Raw genomic sequence first — 24,812 nt, 5'->3', positions numbered from 1 at the left:
TTATTTTACACAAGGTACAATCCAACTCTTTTCCCTCTTAGTGACATTTTCTTGCAAGCAGATTGTTAACAGGCAGAGAAAAAGCTATTACTGTTAAATTGGTACGAGAAAAATATATAAAATGAGTTACCAAGGAAACGACTCAATCGTCGTCTGTTGAGATCAAGCACTCCCCAAATATTGTCCACCATAGTAGCTAATAGCTATTAATATATAACTTATCATGCATTTGATCATTCCAAATATCATTAGTTCAGTAAATTAACTACACTTGTATTTTACTGAGTCCTTTGCCGACAGAAATTGTGATTAATTACCAGCCTCCTATTAGACAGCATCACCCAAACTTTCCAAGTTCAACCGAACAGTTTTACTCACAAAAGTACCTTGTTTATATATATATATATATATAAATCTCATCTCAAAAGCCATGCCTAACTATGTTTTACCATCCCCTCGACCAATAAGACCTGTTCCTGTTACAACTAGAGCCCGTTTGGCTTAGCTTTAAAAAAAAAATGTCTGATAAGCTGATTTGACCAAAAAACAGCTTATAAGCCAAAAAATAAAATAAAAAATTGGACTACCCCATTTTATTTTTTTGACTTGTTCTAAATACTATTTTAGTTTATAAACTGATTTGCCAAACACCTAAAAAATCAAAAAACAGCTTATGAGCTAGTTTGACCACTTATAAGCCAATCCATACAGGCTCCTAGTACCTTCTTGGAAAGTTATTAAAGAAAGAAAAACAAGAAAAAGCAATGGAATCATGCATTCAAAAAGTTGATTCTACACAAATGTCGAACCACGACAGCAATCGCATTAACAGCTTTTGGAAATCATTTCATCACATTATTGCAAAACTCATCATGGAATGAGCAGCTGAAATTAAACCATACTAGAAACCGGCCATTCAAACACCCCAAGTGTTAATTCAACAAAAGGCGACTGAAAGTGACCATTTTATAAAGCGTTCATTTAAACACCAGGACCACGTCTCAATTTCAAAGCCAAAATAAAAAAGAAGAAAAAAGAGCAAATTTCTTTTACAAAATGTAGAAAAAAATCATAGAAATCACTACTGTACTTCAAGAGTAAAAAGATGACCCGGAGAAACGCTCAATGTGTGTGACGACCTTTTTCTTTCTTTTTTCTTCTGAAAGAAAATTCAATAAAATCCAACTACTATAGTACATTTGAAGTCATCTGCGGGGAAATTGTAGAAACAGTCCCTCAATTCCCCGTCAGCACTTCCTTCCATCAGACAGAATTCCAGAGCGCTACTGCAGCCACATGGGTAGTAGTTCAAGCGAGACGCTCTGTGACCTTTCGGTCCCTGATAGTGCCATTTAATCTGTAGCAGCCAGGTTAGACAAGCTCAAGTATAAACCTCTTTCATATTCTGCTGTACTGCATTAAGATGTCAAGGTTTCATTGTCACCAGCAAAAGCACTCATCTTTGCACCTGCTAGCCATAGCCGGATTAGTATATTGTTACGAGACACTGGCTAGTAATACTCGTCAGAGAAATCTTTAAGTACTAACATATAAGTTGAGGGACTCTAAAGAACTTTAAAATTGAAAAAGCAAAAAAAAAAAAAAACGAAGGCACAAGACACTTTCTTGATGATGCAATTGAACAAATTCAACAGCAGTCTGGAAAGAATCAAGATGCATCTTCGTGGCATTTCGATTAACTTAGCCATGTAAAGTGATGACTTCTTTATATGCACCTTAACCACCCAAATTAAAACCCATTGAGTGCTTCAAATTTGGGCAGAGATGATAGGTTAACTTCAAACATTGTGAAAGTGATTCATAGCAAGCATGACCTTCTAGTTATTCTCACGCTATAATTGCTTGTTTGTTTAATATTCACAGAATCAGGCTCACAAACTTCACCAAATTGAAAATTCTTTAACAAAGGAGAAAACAGAGTATATGAGAGATATGAAGTGTCATTATTAAGAAGAAAAATCTAACAAAGACAAATGGATAAAGAGACCTATTCATCATCAACCCTTGCCCACAACAAAGGATATATGGAGACACGAGGCTTATTTCCCTTTCTCCCATTTTCCACAAAAAGCAGCTAACCCAAGGAGCAATCTTTTATGCCATGCTGAAGTTGCTAGTACACACCATTACACTAAATGTTCCACTAGCAAAGTCTAGTTCAGTCCTTAAGGATCTCTTGTTCGGGCATATGCAAGATGTCCAAGTGAGGAGGTGTGAGAGGTTGGCTATGGTGGGTATGAGGAGAGGTAGAGGACCAGAGGGAGGCCAAAGATGTTTGAAAGAAGTGATTAGACATGACACACTTGCAGCTTACCGAGGACATGACACACTTGCAGCTTACCGAGGACATGACACACTTGCAGCTTACCGATGACCCTTGATAGGAAGACATGACGGACGAGAAATAGGGTAGACAATTAGTAGGTAGTCGAGCGTTGTCTAGTTTCCCTTATCAGTATTGTTATATTATTACTCTCCTACCATCTTATTCTTCGATTTTAGTATTAACTGTTGTTTCCTTTGCTTCTATTATCGTATTATTTATTGTTGCTACTGTTCTCAGCATGGCTTCTGCACTACTGTATTTCCTTTACATACTTAATTTTTTATATGCGTTACTTGAGCCGAGGGTCTATCGGAGACAGCCTCTCTACCTTCACAAGGTAGGCGTAAGGCTGCGGACATACCACCCTCCCCAGACCCCGCTTGTGGGATTACATTGGCTATGTTGTTGTTGTTCATCATCAATAGAGACTCATCTTCATGCATACTCATTAACCTCCAACTCTCCAACCCCACCCAATGGCAGCACGAAATAACATGGCAAAAGCACCATTCAATAGTACTCTAAAAGATAGTAATGAGGCAGACTGCAAACACTTCCACTTCAAACAGAAACCGGTAACCAAGTTGGGCTTAAAACGCCTACTGAATTTTTTCAATCACAAAAGAAATAGGACTTGCATGAAAGAAGCGAGTGCCAATATCCCAACATTCACCAACAAACAAATTTAGGAAAAAAAAAATGTTGCCAAATGAAATATACCTATCACCTTTTCGTATCATCAAAAGTTACTAGCCTTCTAAAGCATACGTCGGGACCTGCATTCAATTTACAAGATAATGATGTGAGTAACAGATGTAAGTTCTCTCAGACTAAAATACTCACTTCAAATTCATTGTCAACTTAGTTAAAGCCATTTGCATACGACAAGATCAATGTCCAGGCTCGCAGGGGAAGGTGATCTGGTGGAGTCAACTTCTATTGCTCGAGGACCACTGATGAAGGACTATGCCTTTTTATTACTCCCTCTGTCCGAATTTATGTGACAGTGTCACGGAGTTTTAAGGCAAAAAAGAGACATTTGAAACCTGTGTCTAAAACATGTCATAAACATTTTTGTGTCTACAAAATCATGTCGTTGGAAAATAGAAAGTTTAATAAATTGTTTCTAAATATAGAAAGGTGTCATTTGTTTTGGGACAAGCTAAAAAGGAAAGTATGTCACATATAATGGGACAGAGGCAGTAGTAAATTGGCAATTCAATCTTATTCTACACAATTAAGAAACAAAGCTTGATACATCATATGACAATCCTGCCTAAAAAGCCATATGCTAATAAAAAAGTTGTAACTCCTAAAATCATGACTAATAATAGCTGAACAAGAAGAAGTAATTACAAACTCAATTCAGCCCTTATTATACCTCGAGCATGTTTTCGACAGGAGAACTGGATATTGAGCGGCCCAAGCTATTTGAATTGTCATATTGGAGAATCCTTAATTTCCCTTCCTGCAAAATTTGAGGAAAATAAACCATGATGAGCTTTTGGAGACGAGAATATATTTTATCTTTAGAACCAAGAAACGTAAAAGCTCATAAAAAGTCTATATTGTTTACCTTGGTTCCATAGACAAGGCCACCACCAACTGAAGGATGGAAACAAGCAACATTGACCTCATCCTCCGCACTGGGAAGAACTCTCACAAGTTCCATATCAGAAACTCTATAGACCTGATTCCGAAATGCGCAGCTTAGAAACTAGAGAAAACAGAATATGCAAAAACAGAGAGGAAGATTTTCCCCTACAGCTGCCAGCACACAGGCATACAATTTCAAGAGATAAATTTAACATGTATGTTGGTTGCCCCAATTTAATCATAGTTTCCCTGGGTTCCTTCCTCTTCTAGAGTTTTTCTTCATTTCTCAGGCCTCAGCTTTCAACTATAAGGGCTTATTTTATTTGCATCATGTAAGTCGTATTTGACTTAGCTCTTTGAAGCAGATGTCTAATGTAGTTCCAGAAAACGCTTACTCAAAAGAGTAAAGGAAGAAGGATCGATTCGCATTACACAAGTTGTTCGCGGTTACCTTGATAGTGGTTACTCAATCAATCAACCAGAATCAATGCCGAACTTATTGGGGCACATTAGATTCAATAAATCAATCAACTAGTCGGACACACTTTATACCAGAACTAAATAGTTTATCTTTTCAGGGAATTAGGTGTTCCCTCGATCTCATGCTTATCTCTATACTAACACATAAGTATTAACTAGTCAAAAAAGCTGCCTGCTAGGCTGAATTTCAAAAAAGAACTAAACATTATACAACTAGTTGGTATCACATTAATGGATCATTTGCTTCCGTTGTGTTATGTTCTTAATCAAAATCATCGTTAATTTAGAGAAATTATAAGTCTACATACAACTTTCCTCCAGGTAATTGTAGGTCAACCTCGTTTTTTTTTTTTTTTTTTTTTTTTGTTGGTCGTCATATTGCCACACCTATGCTAGTGCATATGGAGTGTATACTTGAGAGATTGCCAAACCATCACAGTTAACCTTTTCTAACCTTACTCCTTTATATTTGCACTTTCTGTCAAATACGGTATTTTCAATCTTGCATCACACACATCCATCTAAATACAATATCTGTATTTTGACGAGGCTCATCTTGTGGAAAGCCGGCTTCACCTCCTTTGTTTCATTCATGTGTAAGACCTCCATCTGTCATGCCATTTTAGAAGACTAAATCTAGATATCTAAATTACTGGCATTTGGAAATCACAGTATCATCTAACCTCACTTCCCCTTCGTTCTTCCTATGGGGCTAAAGTTGCAGCAAATATATTCTCACTTTGGCTTTTCCTAAAACCCTTGCACTTCAGAGTGCTTCTCTACAGTTTCAAGTTTTAGTTAATTCTCTCGCGAGCTTCGTCCATAAACACAATATCTCTGTCAATAGCAATGCACCAGGGAACCTTATCCGGAATACTATTATTAGTTCATCAATAACTAGGATAAACAATTAGGGCTAAGGTTAGATTTTCGGGTACAAACTCACAATTGTGGAAACTTCTCTTCATCTCATAAAATTGTTCCCACTTGTGATGGCTTCCTGTAAAACACACCCCCCCCCCGCCAACAAATAATATCTCGCCAGCTTGTGCACCTCGACTAATTCTACGGGCTACCTGCTCTCTCCCACCAGCACCGATACCACATAACTCTGTCCACTAAGACATCCTCTATATATATATATATATATCCTTTATGGTATTATATATTTGAATCTGATGTAAACTCCTTTTTCCCCCTCAAACACCCACCTTGGCTCTTCATCAGATGTTTTCCCTAGATCAATCGAACTATCATGGCAAAGATCCTTCATCCTTTCTATATAAATTTCATCATTCTTCTTCTCAAAAGATACCGCCTCCATTATGTCTACATGGTATAAATCCAAATTAGGTCCCCATCACTCTTATTGTATCCCTAAATCTAAGCACTATCATTCTTTTCAAGAAGATTATCTACAATCCAGAAATTTAATACCAGGATAGTTCGCACAACTTTGAATACCTTCCTCATTCATATCGCTCTTTCTCCACTCATTTGGCATCTTTCTACTCCTTAAAATAGGATTTAAAAGCTTAGCTAGCCAATACAACTCTAAACTCTTCAAGGTACTTTCGACGCCTTAACGGCTTAAGACATACAAGCCACAAGCAACATGCATTTCTTTTTTTTGGGACTCAAGCAACATGCATTTCCTGCTTTACTATATCATCCATTTAACATGAATCTAAAACTTGTATAGAGTATGCCAAGCCAACAGGCAAGTTCAAACCCTTCAACACTGTAATTGTTCTAGTGCACCAAATATTCCAGTATGTTGGCACAAAATCAGATAAACAAAGTAGCATTGTTTAACAGTTGTATTATGTACTCACTGCAGCTCGTTTTCAATTATATCAGGCTTGTAGATCAAACACAGGCGTCAATTGATTTCATTAAACTAGCTATGTATCGTGTTTTCCAATGAATTGTACATAAGGAAAGATGATATTTTGAGTAGTTACATACCCATGACCCTTGAAACAAATAGTCACGTCAGAAGTTCCATATAGATTACTTCTCAATACAACTTTCAAACTCATTAAAATTCATGTACTGATTCTTGACTGCCTGTTGGCATGATATATTCATATGGGGCTTTCTTAGATTTTACATGTGTTGTACATGCTCCTTCTGTTTCTGTTTCAAATATAAGAACGTACTTGGTAAAAGAATATTGTTGGTTAGAGAAAACACCACAGCATGGTTTAAAGTTAACTACTTGAAATGTCTACACGTGATTGAAAATATTTCATTGAGTACATTAAACATATTAGATGCCCAAAGCTCACAATTTTTTTTTTTTTTTTGAGGTAAAGGTAACTTTATATTCACACAAAAACTAAGCATTCAAAAATGTAATCATAAATTGAAACAAGTATTAGTAAATGTTTACATAACATAGCTATAAAGACCCATGAAAGTAGTAATACGATGCTTCTCACCTCAAGAATCGTGTAAATGGGTATAGTTGTCTCTCCATCAATCACAACACTTTTCAGTAGTGAACTGTGGCGACGCCCATAAGCAAGTAACAGATGCTCTGAAGTTGGAGAAAACTGCAATTACAACAGATGAGGAGCCCCAATAAATGTCTCAGATCAGTACGCAACAAAGCATAGTCCAAGAATGAAAAGGTTTACTATTATGAGTCAATAATTGATTCCCTATTTCCTTTTGGATAAGTTAAGTGCCAATGATCGAATAATTTTACAAAACTAAGAATTAAGCAATTTATGAAAGGGAAAATAACACTTTGTCTATTTGGAAAAATTATTTACCCGCAATGGCCCATATTTCTAATACTACCCGATATGGCCCTTTTATACAACATTATACATTTTTATACAAGGTTTATACATTGTCTACAGTAAGTGTATAATATGTATAATGTTCCTTCTCAATAGAAAAAAGTTGTATGATTTGTATATCGTGTGTATAAACATTGTTGCCCAAAAAAAAAAAGTTGGCTATGCGGATGTCAATAAAAATATAGCTATATTATTGAAATTATCCCTTTATGAAATCCAACTTGCCATCATGCCATTTACTTTTAGCATATTCTTTGTTAACTACTATTGGTAAAATCTCCCCAGATACAGGTGTAGACGTATTAGAACTTTCATTCTTTTGATGGGTTATGTAGGGGGCTACGCAAGTTCGATTTTACGAATCAGAATACTATCTGCAGATGTAAAGACATCTACGATATAACAATGACATGAAACTCAATAAAGAGAAGAATGAAGAGACAAGTACAGCTAATCCACTTATAGATGATTGGGTGTTCGTAGAAAGCCATGACTTGTTGTAAGGCTTTCTAGTTTTTTGGTATACTTCTTGTATACAGGCATGTTTTTGCCCTAAGCTAATCGAATTATAGATGATTGGGTGTTGTTCGTAGAAAGCCATGACTTGTTGTAAGGCTTTCTAGTTTTTTGGTATACTCCTTGTATACAGGCACGTTTTTGCCCTTTCATTTAATGAAACTTTTTACTTAAAAAAGCAGATTGCATTTATCAACAAACAATCTACATCCCGTGCCATACTGCCATCTCTAGACCAACACATCTTATCACAATCATGTGCTCAGTCTCATGATTTTCATTCACTGAACAAAACAGACGTGAACTGAACCTTTTCTCTTTCATATAGATATAATATATATTTCTTTTGATAAGTTTTTTTTTTTCAAGTCATAAAGATCTTACAATTATTTGTTTTGAAAAGTTATAGATCTAATATATTTTCCATTCCTTACAAGTTTTAAAACAAAAACTATTAGATTTAGTGTTTTATTTCCTTGGTAGAAAAAAGGCAAAAAGAAAGAAAAGATCAAGAATTTAATTCCATGCAGAACTTCTCTTTCTCTACCAGAAAACACCTTTCTCTAACAGAAAACAAGTTTAATAAAACCAAGCCATGATGTAAATAACCTACTACAAAAAGGCAAAAAGAAAGAAAAAGATCAAGAGTTCAATTCCATGTAGAACTGCCTTTCTCTAACAGAAAACAAGTTTAATAAAACCAAACAATGAATGTAAATAACCTAAATGAAGCATTTACCTGAATTGAAGTTAAACAATGAGCAGCTCTAATTGCCCTAGCTGCAAGCACGGAACCGAACCTACACACAACAAAGAGTATCAAGTAACCAACAAAATAACCATAGCAGAGATAAAAATAAAGAAAGGGGACAGGGAATAAGCAGAAGAGAAAGTAAAAGAGAAGCTATTGTGATTCGGTAATTACGTTGCCTCCTCCAGGGAATATATCCGTAGCTCATACATAACCTGATGGGCAGCAATTGGATGTCTGGTTGGAGAAGTCGCAGCTGCCATAGTATCATGATGAAGATGACCATGAAAACCAGGGTCAGAGTCCACGTTTGGCAGAATACATGCAACACAAGCTGCTAAAAATCTCCCACATGGTGAAAAATGGGCTCCCATTTCACTGAAAATTATAACTCAAAGTAAGCATTAGAAGAGTAAATCTAACAACATATCTATTTTCATTCTCACATTCAAATTAGGAACTGCCAAATTAATAAGTGCAATTTTTCCGAAGTATAGGGCTAAGAGGCTAATCATCAGCTACTATAATAAAAATATTAGGTCCAACATGATTCTTCATGAGAGCTTAATATCCCAGTGTCTTTAAAAGCTTAGCCATATAGGGCCATAGGCTACCAAGCCAAAGATTTGAGACAGTATTTATCATTCCCACCTGCAAAGTACAGCATGAGGTATTATTAACCGACATCTTTCAGCATCAAGGGGTGCACATGGATCCTTAATATCATGAGGCCATATTCTGAGTTTCACAGTGCAAGGTAATTCAGCAGCTGCTGCTGCAGCCAACGATGTAGCTATCTCTGACTGGATGCGACCAATAGAAATTTGGGAATCACTCTCATCATGCACAACATTAAGGGGAGCAGCACCATCACCAGCTCCAGCAACAGGGATCGGTCGAGAGCGTGAAGAACGGTGCCGAGAACCAGACCTACCGGATCTTGGATGACTATTGCTTGAAATTACCAAGGGAACAGTAGAAGGATTTTCCAGTTCACCATAAGTTGAGGGATTGGTGGTAGCACCACTAAGCTCTGAACGAGTTGCTTGTTGAGCTTGGCTTTGGCCAATCAGCCATCCTTGCAAAAAAGGCAATTCCCAATATGCCGGGTCACTAAAAGGGAAAAACTGATTGTTTCTCTCTTCTGGCTGCCCGTCAGTCTCCATGGGATCAACCAAAGGTTGGGTACCTGTCTCGTTTTCCCTGACAGAAGAACCAGTATAAGCTTCTTGTGCAGGAGATGCACTTTGCTCAATAGGCGACAATAAAAGTTCATACTGGCCGGAAGGAGTTGAATATGTAAGAAGGCGGACAGATGACGAAGTGTCTGCTCTGTGTTGTATACTGTCAGATCCCACATCTGTATCACTCTGCTGCACGGGCGTTCTAGGATCACCTCTGGCAATTGACGGCCAGATCAGGAATGGTAGAGACATGATAGGCAGTTCATTTGCTGAAGCAGATTGATAAGTGGAATGAGCATCAGTCAAATACACAGTAGGAGGAGGATACCGCAAGTTACCCGGAGAAGTCGCACGTGTCATTGAGGAATCGGATGAGTCCAGATCATTGACCTGCAAAATAAAGGGTTGATGGCATCTAAAACAATCACAATTCACACCTCGAGTCACCAAAAAACACAGCAATACCTCAGCTGTTAAAAGAAACGGGGCAGCATGCGGGTGGAAATGTACAGCACGAAGAGACCGCCGCGTCTTCAGTATAATTGCTGGTGAAGAAGCCTCTCCTCTTCTGTTGTAGTGCCATATGTAAAGCTGTCATAGATTGGAACATCAGCACCCACTACCAGAACATGAAATGCAAATCACCCAAGAGAGTATTTTGAGTCCAGAATTTTTACCTTGTGGCCAGAAGCAACAGCCAGAACTTCTCCCTGGGCATGGAATGCAATGGATGCGATGGGACGATCTGTAGAAAATGAATATTTCACCATTTACAGTCAAAAGAAAAGAGTAAAGCACACACGGTTTTTTCTTTTAGCTACTAAGATGTTACAGGTCATTACAAAAATCACGTGATCCTATACACTCGGCAGTTTTTGCATCCCACAACCGAACTTCGTGATCCAAACTTCCACTTGCAAGTATTTCAGGGTACAATGGATGGAAACGAACCTACAGATGTTAACTAGAATGTAAGATATCCAGAAAGAAAGGTGATATCCCAAAACATTCAGCAAAAAAAGACGGCCATACCACCCAAGGTGTCCTGCGGTGTCCACTCAAAACCTTTAAGCATTTCCCAGTTTGGCAGTCAATTATTTTCACCGTGTGATCGCCACTGCCACCAGAAAATTATGTTAGCAAACTTAGCCAAGTAAAATTGCTGAGTTTATTCCCACCTAATACAAGTACATTTCTTGCCTGACTATCTTACTTAATCAGTAAGGAGGGAAAATTCACAACAATTTTGCATATTTACATATGGACAGTGGTTAGTGAATTGGTAGTTTGCAAGATGGGAGCACTATACATTTAAGATAACTACGATTAAATCGACAGATAGATACAAAACTAGCATAGCACAGCACAGATTGTACATGTCTATGTAATTGAAGAGAGACTGACTGCGTAGAAGCAAGTGTCCGCCCATCAGGACTGAATGCTGCTGCAATGGTAGACCTTGGAGGAGGCAACAGTGAGCAATACTTGGCTGATAAATGTTGCATCGACTCAGCCTCTACCCTGCAATAATTAATTGAGACAGACCGAGAAAAAAGGTGGAGCAGATTCTATCAAACTTTTACAGGAAAAAAGGGAGAATAATGAAGTTACCATGATACTAGTCCCTGTCTAGCATCACTTGCCACTTCGCGTTTTAACCCATCGGAGTCAAGAGTACATTTAGTGTTCTCACCCCAAAACTTTCTGGAAGCACGTTTAGTTCGAGGAGTTACCTCCCTCCTTGTTAACAGCTGAAAGACATTACTGTAGCAGGTAGAAAAATAAACCATATCAGCAATTAAAAAAAAAAAAAAAAAAAGCAGATAAAAGGCAAGCTAGTTTAATTCATCATTTCATATGCCATAAAATCTACTTGGCTAAATATTTAATTACTTATCCTAGGATTCTAATATACGGACTATATCATAATTATTATTATACATTCCTACTAAAGAAACCTTCGCACTAAATTGAACTTAAGGAGATGATTTATCGCCATACAAATGTTGCAGTGAATAGAAGAAGATATTGGTCCTTTAAAGGTGAAGAGCCCAGACATGTATGATTGGCCTTGGAAATTAATATGAGAAGTAATGCACCCACAAAAGTGGCATGTTTTAGCTAGCTGAGAGTTTTGGGAGCATGCTCAACGCATGATAATCTGTGCAAAAGAGGTATTGCGTTGTGCAACAGATGCTATTTATGTGTGGAAGAGAATGAGAGTATAGTATTAAACATTTGTTTCTGCACTGTTCATTAGCTGGGAGAATTGGGACTCTTTCTGGCATATATTGAGTGAAGCTTCAATAGCACAATATTGGTCTGATTTGGGCTGGAATATTGCTGACTGGAAATGGACCGCCTCTGCTCATTGCGACGGAAAGGCGATGCCAAAGGATGTCTTCTGCCAGATCTTGTTAGAAGCAGCTTAGTCTCCCACACGATGAAATTAGCCTTGGAAATGCATTTGGCAAAACAAAGCTCCTATAAAGGTGCAATGTTTTGCTTGCATGGTGGCAAGAGGAGTTTGTCTTGCACATGAAAATCTTTGGATTAGGGGACTTAATATATGCAGTAGGTGTTGCTTTGTGAAAACCAGGTTGAAGACATCAATCACCTCTTTCTCACTGTCATTTCACTTCAAAGATATAAAAGTTCCCGTTTTTAGCATCCCAGGGGTTTAATTGGGGTTCTAATTTTTTTTTTTTTTTTTTTTTAACAGGAACTTGGGGTTCTGATATACACTAGGAGTTCTAAAATCTTGTTAGAGAATTGTACTCCCTCCGTCCCAATTTAAGTGTCTTAGTTTGAATGGGCACAAAGTTTAAGGAATAAAAAGAGATTTTTGAATCTAGTGGTCCTAAATTAAATATGTGCGTAATGTCATAAATGTCCTTTGAATCTTGTGGTTATAAACTTGTCATGTAGGATGTTCGAATTGTCAACTTATTATTAAATGTATAAAGAGGCACTCTTTTGGGATAGATCAAAAAGGAAAGTAAGACACTTAAATTGGGACGGAGGCAGTGTGTCAGTAGAAAATGTAGATAACTTGTAGAAAGAATCCAAATTATTGAATATTGGACTAAGACGGGCCTAAATGGAGCAACATGATTCACATAGCCAACCCCAGCAAGCTTGGGATGAGGTGTAATTGTTGTTGTTATAAGTTACTCCCTCCGTTCCAAAATAAGATTCAAGACAAAAATAGTAGTAATTGTATCCAGCTATACCCTTATATTAAAGAACTACTTCTTCTTAATAGTGCTCAATTCTCAAGAAAAATCTAATAATTACGGGTAACTTAGTAAGCTACACCTAACATTTATTGCTTTTCTTAATGGGCGTGAAATGAGCTAAAGCAACACTTATTTTGGGACGGAGCGAGTACAACTACAAAAAACAAACATTACAATTACGATTATCCAGAAAGCACACCTTTTTTACTACAAGCGTTCATCTACCGCCTCAGATCAATCACTCAAATCTAAGTCGAATTCCAGGCATTAGATGGTAATTATTGAAGAAAAGCTAAATTTCAGATCTGCGAAGAAGAAAAATAACTAAAGAAACTAACCCTTTTCCGGTAACTTTCACCGGAATTTCTTTCTATCTCTCTCATCTATTGTCAAGTTATTACCTTCTGTGATATCTTATCCTTCTCTTTCACTTCGACAACTTAGATTCTCTTCTCAAACATGGGTGACAATAGAATTTACTTCAATGCAGGGTTTAAATCCTTTGACATTACTAGATGGTCTTCTGGAAACTCTGACTGGTATGAATGGGTAGAAAGAAGTAGAAAGATGATGAGGAGGACATCCATAAGTAGCAAAATCATGGAGTGGATCATTTTCACTTTGAAAGAAGCCTCAACAGATCAGAAGAAGGTGGTGAGGAGATGGAAAACTTCTGAACGAGAAGCAGAGCACTTTTGCACCAGGAGCATGGGAGATATATGAGCATCCTATCATTAAATGGGAGTGGCAGATCAGTCCTCATTATTCCAGAGCCTGTATTGAATGCTGGATAGGTTGACTTAGCATTTAAGATTGAAAGATTCATTAAGTGCCACTCAAAGCAGGAACAAGCAGCCCCTCCTAGAATTAATGAAACCAACTACCCTTTCTCAAAGGTAGTACAAGAGAGTAAATGGCAATCGAGAAATCTCCGTACAGCAGAGGTTAAAAGCAAGAAGGGAAGCATTGAAATATCAGAATCATCTGCAAATCAGGAAAATGGGCTCTTGAAGAGATGTTTAGTTGGATGTTGTGGTAAAAGTCAAAGGAAAAACCTACCCTAGCAGATATAAGGAGATGGTCTTCATCCAACTGGAAAAAGGCTATTGGGATAAACATCTATGAGCTATACAATGATATGTTCCTATTTGAATTCCCAAATAGACATATGGCTGAACAAACTCTCCAAGGACAATGGAGGTGGAAGAACATCTGTTTTAACCTCGAATGGTGGAGCCCATTATCAGGAAGTGTCTCAAACTCCATTGAAGTAAAGGAGACTTGGATCAGAGGCATTTGTGGTCACAGAAAATTTTTCAAGAAATAGGTGAAATCTGTGGGGGATGGGTGGCTACAGAGGAGGAGACAGAACTCAAGAAACATATGAAATGGGCAAGAATCTTGGTGCCCAATGATGGTAGATTTATTCCGAGGGAGGTGTCGATCAATCGTAATGGAATCACGTATTACTTCCCAATCTGGGTGGAAAGTAAAACGAGATTCGAAATCACGCCGGAAAAAGAAGGAAGAACCATCAGAGATGCTGCTGTAGATGCTGATGTGAAAGATCCAGGTAAAGCTATTGCATGCTGGGTAAAAGGAGATGACCTCTGCAAAGAAGTACAAGAATCCCATCCTCCTAGGGATTCTAGAGATATGCATCACATGGGACTGTCAGATACAGTGGATGACTTCACATCAGAGGTATCACGTGATGGGCAAGTGAACAATTTAAATGAAATTTCAGGATTGGACCGGGTATGTGAGCCCACACCTAAGAAACCTCTGAAAGTGATAAATGGGCCTGATTTTGCTGGACAAGTTATCTTTAATGACTTAACTTGTGATTATTACTTGCCCTCAACATCGTACAACAACAATTGGCACTGCATGACCATGGCTGAGCTCTCAAAACAAAAAGAAAAGCATGCATGCACACAAACTGCAAAGGAAGTGAACACTTTTGCAGAAGTGGTGATGAACTTGTCTGGGGAGGTGATTGGGGAAACTTCAGAAGTGGTGGAAAAAGATGATTGGCAGCTGGTGGCTGGGAAAGTGGTGGAAAGAGGGTAGCAGAGGACCTATCTGAGATAGCAGATCTGAACCCTTTCAATGCTATTGAAAACTGGGAAGTTGAGGAGGCAGAGCCTATCCAATTTCAGCAACAGCAAACAATCATGGATAAAGCAAGCAAGCTTCGGTATGGGTACAACAAAATATGAGTAAATTCAACAAAATTTTTGGGGTAGATTTCCAGGGGCATGAGGAAGAGGCTATGGAACTATTACTACAAATTGACAGCAGTAGACAAGCAAGAAGAACGGTGCAGGATTCTGAATGCAGAAAAACAAGGTTTAAGGGTGCACAAGAGCTGAAAGGTCTTGTTTCTTTTGATGTTAAATACAAGAGCAATGGGAATAGGTACAAGGGGAGAAGTATCATCCCTGTTTCTTAATGCAGTTCAAACTAGTAACATGGAATGTTAGGGGATTAAACAATAGGGACAAAAGGAGACTGGTGAGCAGTTTAGTTTTTGACTGGAGAGCAGATATCATCTGTTTTCAGGAAACTAAAATTGAGGGTGACATTACAGAACTGGTGAAACAAAGCTGGGGGGGAAGATGGATTAATTTTGCTTGTTTGGAAGCTAGTGGAACAAGAGGGGGGATTCTGTTGATGTGGGATAAAAGAGTATGGAGGGGGATATTCTTGAAATAGGTGCTTACACTCTAACCTGCAAGTTTGAAGCACAATTACAAAACTTCTCATGCCATATCACAGGAGTGTATCCTCCAAACTCTTATAAAGAAAGGAGACTGGTGTGGGAAGAATTAGGTTCTGTAAGGGCTTAATGGAATGGCCATGGGCTGTTTGTGGAGATTATAATGTCACTAGGTTTATCTCAGAGAAGAAAAACTGTACTCAAAGAACCAGGGGGATGAAGGAATTTTCTGATTTCATTGAAGACACGAACCTAATTGACCTACAGCTTGAGGATGCTACTTCTACTTGGTTCAAAGGTGACAATCTAGAGATAGCTTCTAGAATTGACAGGATATTAATCTCAAAAGAGTTTGATGATAGTTTCAACAATTTGAAACAGATTCCTCTTCAAAGACTGGTTTCAGACCATATTCCTGTTGCTTTACAAGGTGGTTCATGGAATAGGAGTAAAAGTTATTTTAAATTTGAAAACTGGTGGCTAGGTCCCGAGGGTTTTGTGGATAGAGTTAGGGGTTGGTGGAATTCTTTTAACTTCACAGGCAAACCAGACTACATACTTGCTTGTAAATTAAAAGCTCTAAAGTCTAATCTCAAGACTTGGAGCAGAAGTGCGGATGGAAACTTGGGCTCTAAAAGAAGAAGTTTGCTAGGACAGATGGCTGAAATGGATGTAGTGCTGGAAGAAAGAGCCCTAACAGAAGAGGAATCAATCAAGAAGGCAACTTTACTTATGGAGTATGAGGAGTTGGTCAAGAATGAAGAAATATCTTGGAGACAGAAATCAAGATCCCTCTGGTTAAAAGAAGGGGACAAGAACACTAAGTTCTTTCATAAAATGGCAAATGCTCACAGAAGATATAACAATATTGATCAGCTTGTGATTCAGGGAGAAACAATTGAGGAGCCATCTAGAATTGAAGAAGAGATAATTGATTACTATCAAAAGCTGTATTTTGAGACCACACAATGGAGGCCAGCCTGTAACTTCACAAATTGCCCTACTATATCAGAGGAGGAAAAGGAGTCTTTACAAAGCAGATTTGAAGAAAATGAAGTATTGAGATGTCTAAAATTGTGTGCAGTTGACAAAGCTCCAGGCCCTGATGGATTCACCATGGGTTTCTTCATCAAATGTTGGGAAGTAGTGAAGCATGACATAATGAACAATTTTCACAACTTCCATGAGCAAGGAGTTTTTGAGAAAAGTTTTAATGCAACTTTCATTACTCTCATTCCTAAGAAGAAAGGTGCTAAGGAACTAAGGGACTTCAGGCCTATCAGTCTGATAGGTAGTATTTATAAAAAAAATTCCAAAGTGTTGACTGAAAGAATGAAAGGGGTCATTGCAAAACCAGTGGACTCCCAGCAGATGGCCTTCATTAAGGGCGGACAAATTATGGATGTTGTGCTAATAGCTAAGGAAGCAGTATATTCCAGGTTTAAGCAGCAGAAACCTGGAATCCTTTGCAAGTTAGATATTGAAAAAGCATATGATCATGTAAACTGGAGGTACTTACTCCAGGCTTTGAAGCTGATGGGTTTTGGACAGAAATGGATCCAATGGATCAAATTCTGCATATCAACTGCTAGTTTCTCAGTTCTGATTAATGGTTCCCCAGCAGGTTTTTTTAAAGCACAAAGAGGTCTCAGGCAAGGTGACCCCTTGTCACCTTTCCTATTTTTGATTGCAATGGAAGGTCTAAACAATATGATCAAGACAGCAAAGGTGATGGATGGATAAATGGTTTTGAGGTGGCTAGAGCTGGTAGTGAAAGTCTGGAGGTGAAACACCTCCAATATGCAGATGACACACTGATCTTTTATGATGCTGAAGAGGAGCAACTAAGGTTTTTAAGGATGATACTAGTCCTATTTGAAGGAATCTCTGGGCTGCACATTAATTGGAGGAAGAGTTTTTTGTATCCTATCAATGAAGTCCCAAACATGAATTTGTGGTGAAGTTGGTACTCTGCCAACTATCTATCTGGGAATGCCTCTGGGAGCCAAATCTAATTCAACAGAGATTTGGAACAATATGATTGAAAAATGTGAGAGGAAACTAGCCAGATGGAAGAGCCAATATTTGTCCTTGGGGGGTAGAGTGACACTCATCAACTCAGTCCTTGACGCCCTACCAACATATATGATGTCTCTGTTCCCAATTCCAGCAGGGATTATCAAGAGGTTGGCTAGCATCAGGAGGAAATTCCTGTGGCAAGGAAATAAAGAAAAAAAAAGGATTTCACTTGGTGAAGTGGAAAGTAGTGATCACTGGCAAGAAGAGTGGGGGACTGGGAATAAAAGATATGAAAATGCAGAGCAAAGCACTCAAAATGAAGTGGCTATGGAAGTATGCCAATGAAAATCAACTTTTATGGAGGAAAGTTATCAATGCAAAATATGAAGAGGAAGATAGCTGGATGACAAAGGAGGTTACCACACCATATGGGGTTAGTCTGTGGAGATCCATAAGAGCCTTATGGAATGAAGTTAAGTGCAACTCCAACATCAAAGTAGTGAATGGGGTCAAAACCAGATTCTGGAAGGATAATTGGCTTGAGGCTGGTCATCTAGAAACACTATTTCCAGATATATACAACATTGTCTTAGATCATCAAAGGACTGTGGCTGATTTGTGGACACCTCAAGGATGGAATTTCACTTTCAGAAGGCAAATCAATGATTGGGAGATAGAGTGGCTGATTTTCTTAACATATTGGAACAATTTAAGGGATTTCAGGTAGGAGAGGATGTTTTTTGGTGGCTGGGGAATAAAAAAGGAGTGTTCAAAGTTAGTTCAGCCTACAGGATGATGAATCAATCAATTCAACAAATTACCAACTGGCCCTGGAAACACATTTGGAGATCCAAAATCCCACATAAAGTTAGCTGCTTTGTGTGGCTTTTAGCTAAAGAAGCAGTTCTTACACAGGATAATTTGATGAAAAAGGGGATAATTTTATGCTCTAGATGTTTCCTCTGTGGAGAAACAGCAGAGACAGTTACCCATCTGTTTCTACATAGTAAGTTTACACAACAGCTTTGGAGAATATTTTTAAATCTCAAAGGTATAGCCTGGACCATGCCTAGCAAGGTTTCAGAGGCTCTAAAGAGTTGGGAAGAGGCAGGATTGCAGGCAAAGAACAGAAATAGATGGAGAATTGTCCCTGCCAGCATATGGTGGGCAATATGGAAGGAGAGAAACTACAGATGTTTTGAGAGTACAGAGAATGGAGTGCAGAAGGTCAAGTTGAATTGTATTTTATTGCTTTGTTTTTGGTGTAATCAGGCTTACTCAGATGATACTATTTCCATTATTGATGTATTAGATTCAATATAGGATTAGAATAGTAGAGTCTTGGAGTAATTTTGTAGATATGGTTTCAGTGCAACCTCTGTACTGTTTTGTTCATATGGAAATACAATACAGTTACCAGTTTCAAAAAAAAAAATAACTAAAGATGCAAAATTCAGATGAAAATTAGGGTTCGAAGATATAAGAGCTTCCTTTTTTAGCATCCCAGGGGTTTACTTGGGTTCTAATGTACATTAGGAGTTCTCAAATCTTTTTCCAGATTTGTATACAACAACAACATACCCAGTAAATTCCCATAATGTGGGGTCTGGGGAGGGTAGAGTGTACGCAGACCTTACCCAGACCCCAATAGGAGGCTGTTTCCGAAAGACCCTCGGCTCAAAAGAGAACAAGACAAAAGGTCAGATAAGGACAAGCATAACAAAATGTAGATCAGTAGAAAATGTAGATAATTTCTAGAAAGAATCTATATCGAATATTGGACTAAGACGGGTATAAATGGAGCAACATGAAGTGTAATTGTTGTTATAACTACAAGATACAAACATTGCAATTACGATCATCCAAAAGCACACATTTTGACAATCAATCATCAAATCTCAGTTCAATTCCAGGCATTAGATAGTAAGAATTGAAGAAAACCCATATTTCAGATCTGTGAATAAAAAAGTAACTAAAGATGCAAAATTCAGATGAAAATTAGGGTTCAAAGATAAACCTAATGTTTAAAAGTTTCCTTTTTTAGCATCCCGGGGTTTACTTGAGTTCTAACATACACTAGGAGTTCTAAAATCTTTTAGAGATTTGTATGTCCATAGAAAATGTAGACAACTTCTAGATAGAATCTAAATTATCAAATATTGGACTAAGACGGGTATAAATGGAGCAACATGATTCACATAGCCGACCCCAGCAAGCTAGGGATGAGGTGTAATTGTTGTTATAACTACAAGATACAAACATTGTAATTACGATCATACAAAAGCACACATTTTGACAACCTTTGACAATTTTAATTTTGATCCTCTGATATATGACTAAGCAAATTTCAATTGATTGAAATGCGCACTTTTGATCCCTCTGCTTGTGAATTTTCACTAATTTATTGAACTATTAATAATTACACCATTTAGTTACCCTGCGATATGTTAAGTTCACAGTGTTACTTCATATTTGAGGGTAATATAGTCCGAAAATAGATAAAGTATGACATATTTCATGTATAAAAGGACCATAAAAACACGTTTAAATCAATTAAAGATTAGACATGCTTAGCCACATATTATAAGGACCAAAATCAAAATTGACCAATAATTCAGAGACTAAAAATAATATCATCCCTTAAATTCTATATCCATATTACTTTTACTATTCTATCTATTTTTCTTTGTATTTTTGTACAGTCAGCTGCCACCTCAGATCAATCATAAAATATCATTTGAATTTCATACATTAAAGAGTAATAATTGAATAAAAACCTAAATTTCAGATCTACGAATAAAAAAGTTACTAAAGATGCACAATTCAGATGAAAAATAGTGTTCGAAGATATAAAAGTTGCCTTTTTTAGCATCCGCGGGTTTACTTGGGTTCTAATGTACACTAGGAGTTCTAAAAATCATGTTAGAGAATTGTTATGTCAGTAGAAAATGTAGATAGCTTCTAGAAACAACCTAAAGTATCAAATATTGCACTAAGACGGTTTAGATGGAGCAACATGAGGTGTAATTGTTGTTGTTATAACTATAAAATACAAACACAGTTACGATCATCCAAAAAGCACAAATTTTAACAACCTACAATCAATTATCAAATCTCAGTTGAATTCCATGCAACAATTGAAGAAAACCTAAATTTCAGATCTGTGAATAAGAAAAAGTTACCAAAAATGCAAAAGTCAAATAAAAATTAGGGTTTTGGATATAAACCTGTGTTTACAATTGGGGATTGAGGTGTAATAGTAGTTGTTGTTATTGTTGTTATAACTACAAGATACAAACATTGCAATTACAATCATCCAAAAAGCACACATTTTTCAATCAATCATCAAATCTCAATTGAATTCCAGGTATTAGATAGTACTTAATTGAACAAAAGCCAAACTTCAGATCTATGTATAAGGGAAGTAACTAAAAATGCAAAATTCAGGTGAAAATTAGGGTTCAAAGATAAACCTAATGTATAGAAGTTTCTTTTTTAGCATCCCGGGGGTTTACTTGAGTTCTAATACACACTAGGAGTTCTAAAATCTTGTTAAAAGATTTGTATATCTGTAGAAAATGCAGACAACTTCTAGTAAGAATCTAAATTATCGAATATTGGACTAAGACAGCTAAATGGAGCAACATGATTCACATAGCCGACCCCTCAAGCTAGTGATGAGGTGTAATTGTTGTTATAACTAGTTCCCCTGTCCCAATTTAAGTGTCTTACGTTCCTTTTTAATTTGTCCCAAAAAGAGCGTCTCTTTCTATATTTAGTAAGATGACAATTCAAACATCCTACCTGGCAAGTTCAAAACCACAAGATTCAAAGGACATTTTAGTACATTATACATGTCTTTAATTTAGGACCACAGGATTCGAAAGTGTCTCTTTATTTTTTAGACTCCGTGTCTAGTCAAACTAGGACACTTAAATTGGGACGGAAAGGAGTATTATTGTTGTTATAACTACAAGATATAAACATTGCAAGTGTGATCATCCAAAAGGCAATAATTGAATAAAAGCTAAATTTCAGATCAGCGAATAAGAGGTGTAACAGTAGCTGTTGTTATAACTACAAGATACAAACATAGCAACTACAATCATCCAAAAAAACACACATTTTAACAACAATCTAAGATCAATCATCAAATCTAAATTAAATTCCAGGCAATAATTGAACAAAAACTTAATTTTAGATCTGTAAATAAAAAAAGTTACTAAAAATGCAAAATTCAGATGAAAATTAGGATTTAAATATAAACCTGTGTTTACAATTGGGGATTGAGGTGTAATAGTAGTTATTGTTATTGTTGTTATAACTACAAGATACAAACATTGCAATTACAATCATCCAAAAAGCACACATTTTTACAATTAATCATCAAATCTCAGTTGAATTCCATACATTAAAGACTAAAAATTGAATAAAACCTAAATTTCAGATCTGAGAATTTTTTTTTTCACTAAATATGCAAAATTGAGATAAAAATTAGGGTTTGAAGATAAACCTGTGTTTACAATTGTTACTCCCCCAGTCCAATTTATGTGTCTTACTTCCCTTTTTGGTCACTCCCAAAAAGAGTGTCTTATTCTATATTTAGCAAGTTGACAATTCAAACATCCGACATGGCAAGTTTTAACCACAAGATTCAAATGACATTTTATGTGTCTTACTTCCCTTTTTGGTCACTCCCAAAAAGAGTGTCTTATTCTATATTTAGTAAGTTGACAATTCAAACATCCTATATGGCAAGTTTTAACCACAAGCTTCAAATGACATTTTATGTGTCTTACTTCCCTTTTTGGTCACTCCGAAAAAGAATGTCTTTTTCTATATTTTTTTTTTTTTTTGATGACATGGGAACCCGCAGCCGCTACCCTTCGGGTGCGCACAGAGTAAACCCAGCTCCTGTGCAATAGCTCGCAAACCACACAGAAGAGATAACCCGCACTAGGTAAGCCTGGCGACGAGCTCGACCCGTAAGGCAAATCCCCCGCATGTCGGCGGGGGTTTCGAACCTGAGACCTCCATTATGAAAGCCCCATGCTCAACCAACTGAGCCACCCTTGCGGGTTCTTTTTCTATATTTAGTAAGTTGAAAATTCAAACATCCTACATCGCAAGTTTTAACCACAAGATTCAAATGACACTTTAGTACATTATACACATCCTTAATTTAGGACCACAAGATTCAAAGGTCTCTCTTTATTTCTTAAACTCTGTGCCTAATCAAACTAAGAAACTTTTTTATCAAGCTAGTTAAACTAAGACACTTAAATTTGGATGAAAACTACAAGATACACATTGCAATTACGATCATCCAAAAAAGCACACATTTTTCAATCAATCATCAAATCTCAATTGAATTTCATACATTAAAGAGTATTAATTGAATAAAAACTTAAATTTCAGATCTATGAATGAAAAAATTTAATAAAAATGTAAAATTGAGATAAAAGTTAGGGTTTAAATATAAACCTGCATTTGCAATTGGGGATTGAGGTGTAATGGTAGTTGTTATTATTGTTATAACTACAAGATACAAACATAGCAATTACAAACATAGCCAAAAAAGCACACATTTTTCAATCAATCATCATCATCAACAACAACAACAACCCAGTGAAATCCCACAACGTAGGGTCTGGGGAGGGTAGAGTGTACGCAGACCTTACTCCTACCAAGGTAGGACGGTTGTTTCCGAAAAACCTTCAGCTCAATAGAAAGCATAAAAAGAGGTCAAATAAGGCCAAGAAATTCAAAGCGATATGGAAATGACAATAACGAAAGCGAAACAGATAAAATAAGATAATCAAAGCACAGGATTAGATAGTAATTATTAAATAAAAATCTAAATTTCAGATCTATGAATTAATTGTTTTTTTTTTAACTAAAAATGCAAAATTGAGATAAAAATTAGGGTTTTAAATATAAACCTGTGTTTACAAGCTAGTGATGAGTTGTAATTGTTGTTATAACTACAAGATACAAACATTGCAATTACAAACATAGCCACAAAAACACACATTTTAACAACAAATCATCAAATCTCAATTGAATTCCATACATTAGATAGTAATAATTGACCAAAACCTAAATTTCAGATCTATGAATTAAAAAAGTTACTAAAAATGCAAAATTGAGATAAAAATTAGGGTTCAAAGATAAACCTGCGTTTACAAACATAGCCAAAAAAGCACACATTTTTACAACAAATCATCAAATCTCAATTGAATTCCATACATTAGATAGTAACAATTGACCAAAACCTAAATTTCAGATCTATGAATAAAAAAAGTTACTAAAAATGCAAAATTGAGATAAAAAAAAAATTAGGGTTTAAAGATAATTTACCTGTGTTTACAATTAGGGTTTTGAATTTTTCGTGACGTTGACGGAGCACTACTTGAATTTTCCGGCGAGATAGACGATGATCTCATAATTATCCCTTAAATTAAAATCTCATACCCTAACTTTTCTCGGAAAATTCAGATTGGTACAGAAGAATACTGAATTTTGTCAAAAAGGTCCTTCAAATTTTGATGAATTTTTTCCGATGAGGATGTTGAGATCTTGGTGAGGGGCAAAATGGGAAATGGAGAAATGGGAAAGATTGATGTAGAAGAAGACGTTAATGATATACCTAGAAATATCAAGAATTTAGTGAACGTTTCATTTCATATTTTTAGTTTTAGGGTTATATGAAACAAAAAATAACATGAATACAAATGGAAAACTAATGTAATCATAATGTCGTAACAAAGTTTAATAAAACTATTCCTTATAATATTCTTTTGCAACAAACAAAATAATAAGAAAAATATCATATAAGTGGAAAAAATGAAAAGTATGTGATAATATTAGAGAAAGATCCGAGATTTAGCCAGCGTTTGGGTATAGATTTTGGATCAGATTTTGAGAATTTATCTTCAAATATCTGTTTGGGCATGAAATTTGATCTCATTTTGAAAATTTATTTTCAAAATATTTTCAAGTTTCAAAAGCGGGCTCAAACCAGTTTTTTTGGAAGAAATTTCACTTTCACTCATGAAACTTCAATTTTTTTCCAAGTAAAGATACATGTCCAGACACAACTTCAAGTTCCATTGGAGTTACAACTTCAAAAACTCAAATTGTCAAAT

The 24,812-nt window shown here is 36.6% G+C and overlaps 1 protein-coding gene across 6 annotated transcripts; it reads right to left on the bottom strand.

Moving 5' to 3' along the window:
- Positions 1-946: 946 nt before the first annotated feature.
- LOC132068283 (uncharacterized) lies at positions 947-24,393 on the bottom strand. 6 transcript variants are annotated; one of them, XM_059461825.1, is made up of 17 exons: positions 24,025-24,393; positions 11,296-11,448; positions 11,089-11,205; positions 10,717-10,801; positions 10,527-10,635; positions 10,362-10,429; positions 10,150-10,275; positions 10,013-10,074; positions 9,779-9,898; positions 9,152-9,703; positions 8,675-8,878; positions 8,489-8,549; positions 6,868-6,981; positions 3,924-4,037; positions 3,729-3,815; positions 3,068-3,123; positions 947-1,468 (listed from the first exon to the last, which is right to left on the bottom strand). In XM_059461825.1, the coding sequence occupies exons 1-16, from the start codon at positions 24,108-24,110 to the stop codon at positions 3,097-3,099; spliced, it is 2,085 nt and encodes a 694-aa protein (XP_059317808.1). In that variant the 5' UTR covers positions 24,111-24,393; the 3' UTR covers positions 947-1,468; positions 3,068-3,096. The 6 variants fall into 6 exon arrangements, with proteins under 6 accessions (XP_059317808.1, XP_059317807.1, XP_059317804.1 ...); XM_059461824.1 differs by having other exon boundaries at positions 9,152-9,898; positions 24,025-24,392; XM_059461821.1 differs by having other exon boundaries at positions 9,152-9,953; positions 10,023-10,074; positions 24,025-24,392.
- Positions 24,394-24,812: the final 419 nt, after the last annotated feature.

Source organism: Lycium ferocissimum, chromosome 8 (genome assembly GCF_029784015.1).
Source record: "Lycium ferocissimum isolate CSIRO_LF1 chromosome 8, AGI_CSIRO_Lferr_CH_V1, whole genome shotgun sequence".
Taxonomy (NCBI): domain Eukaryota; kingdom Viridiplantae; phylum Streptophyta; class Magnoliopsida; order Solanales; family Solanaceae; genus Lycium; species Lycium ferocissimum.
The sequence above is the reverse complement of the archived record's forward strand: the minus strand, read 5'-3'. Positions and strand labels throughout refer to the sequence as shown.

Bases quoted from the DNA above. Each gene is read 5' to 3' on its own strand.
- LOC132068283 (XM_059461820.1), bottom strand. From the start codon at position 24,110: ATGAGATCATCGTCTATCTCGCCGGAAAATTCAAGTAGTGCTCCGTCA. The intron at 11,206-11,295 runs GTAACTTCATTA...TAATTATTGCAG, and splicing joins AGACAGGGACTAGTATCATG to GGTAGAGGCTGAGTCGATGC. The intron at 10,430-10,526 runs GTAATGACCTGT...CATTTTCTACAG, and splicing joins TATAGGATCACGTGATTTTT to ATCGTCCCATCGCATCCATT.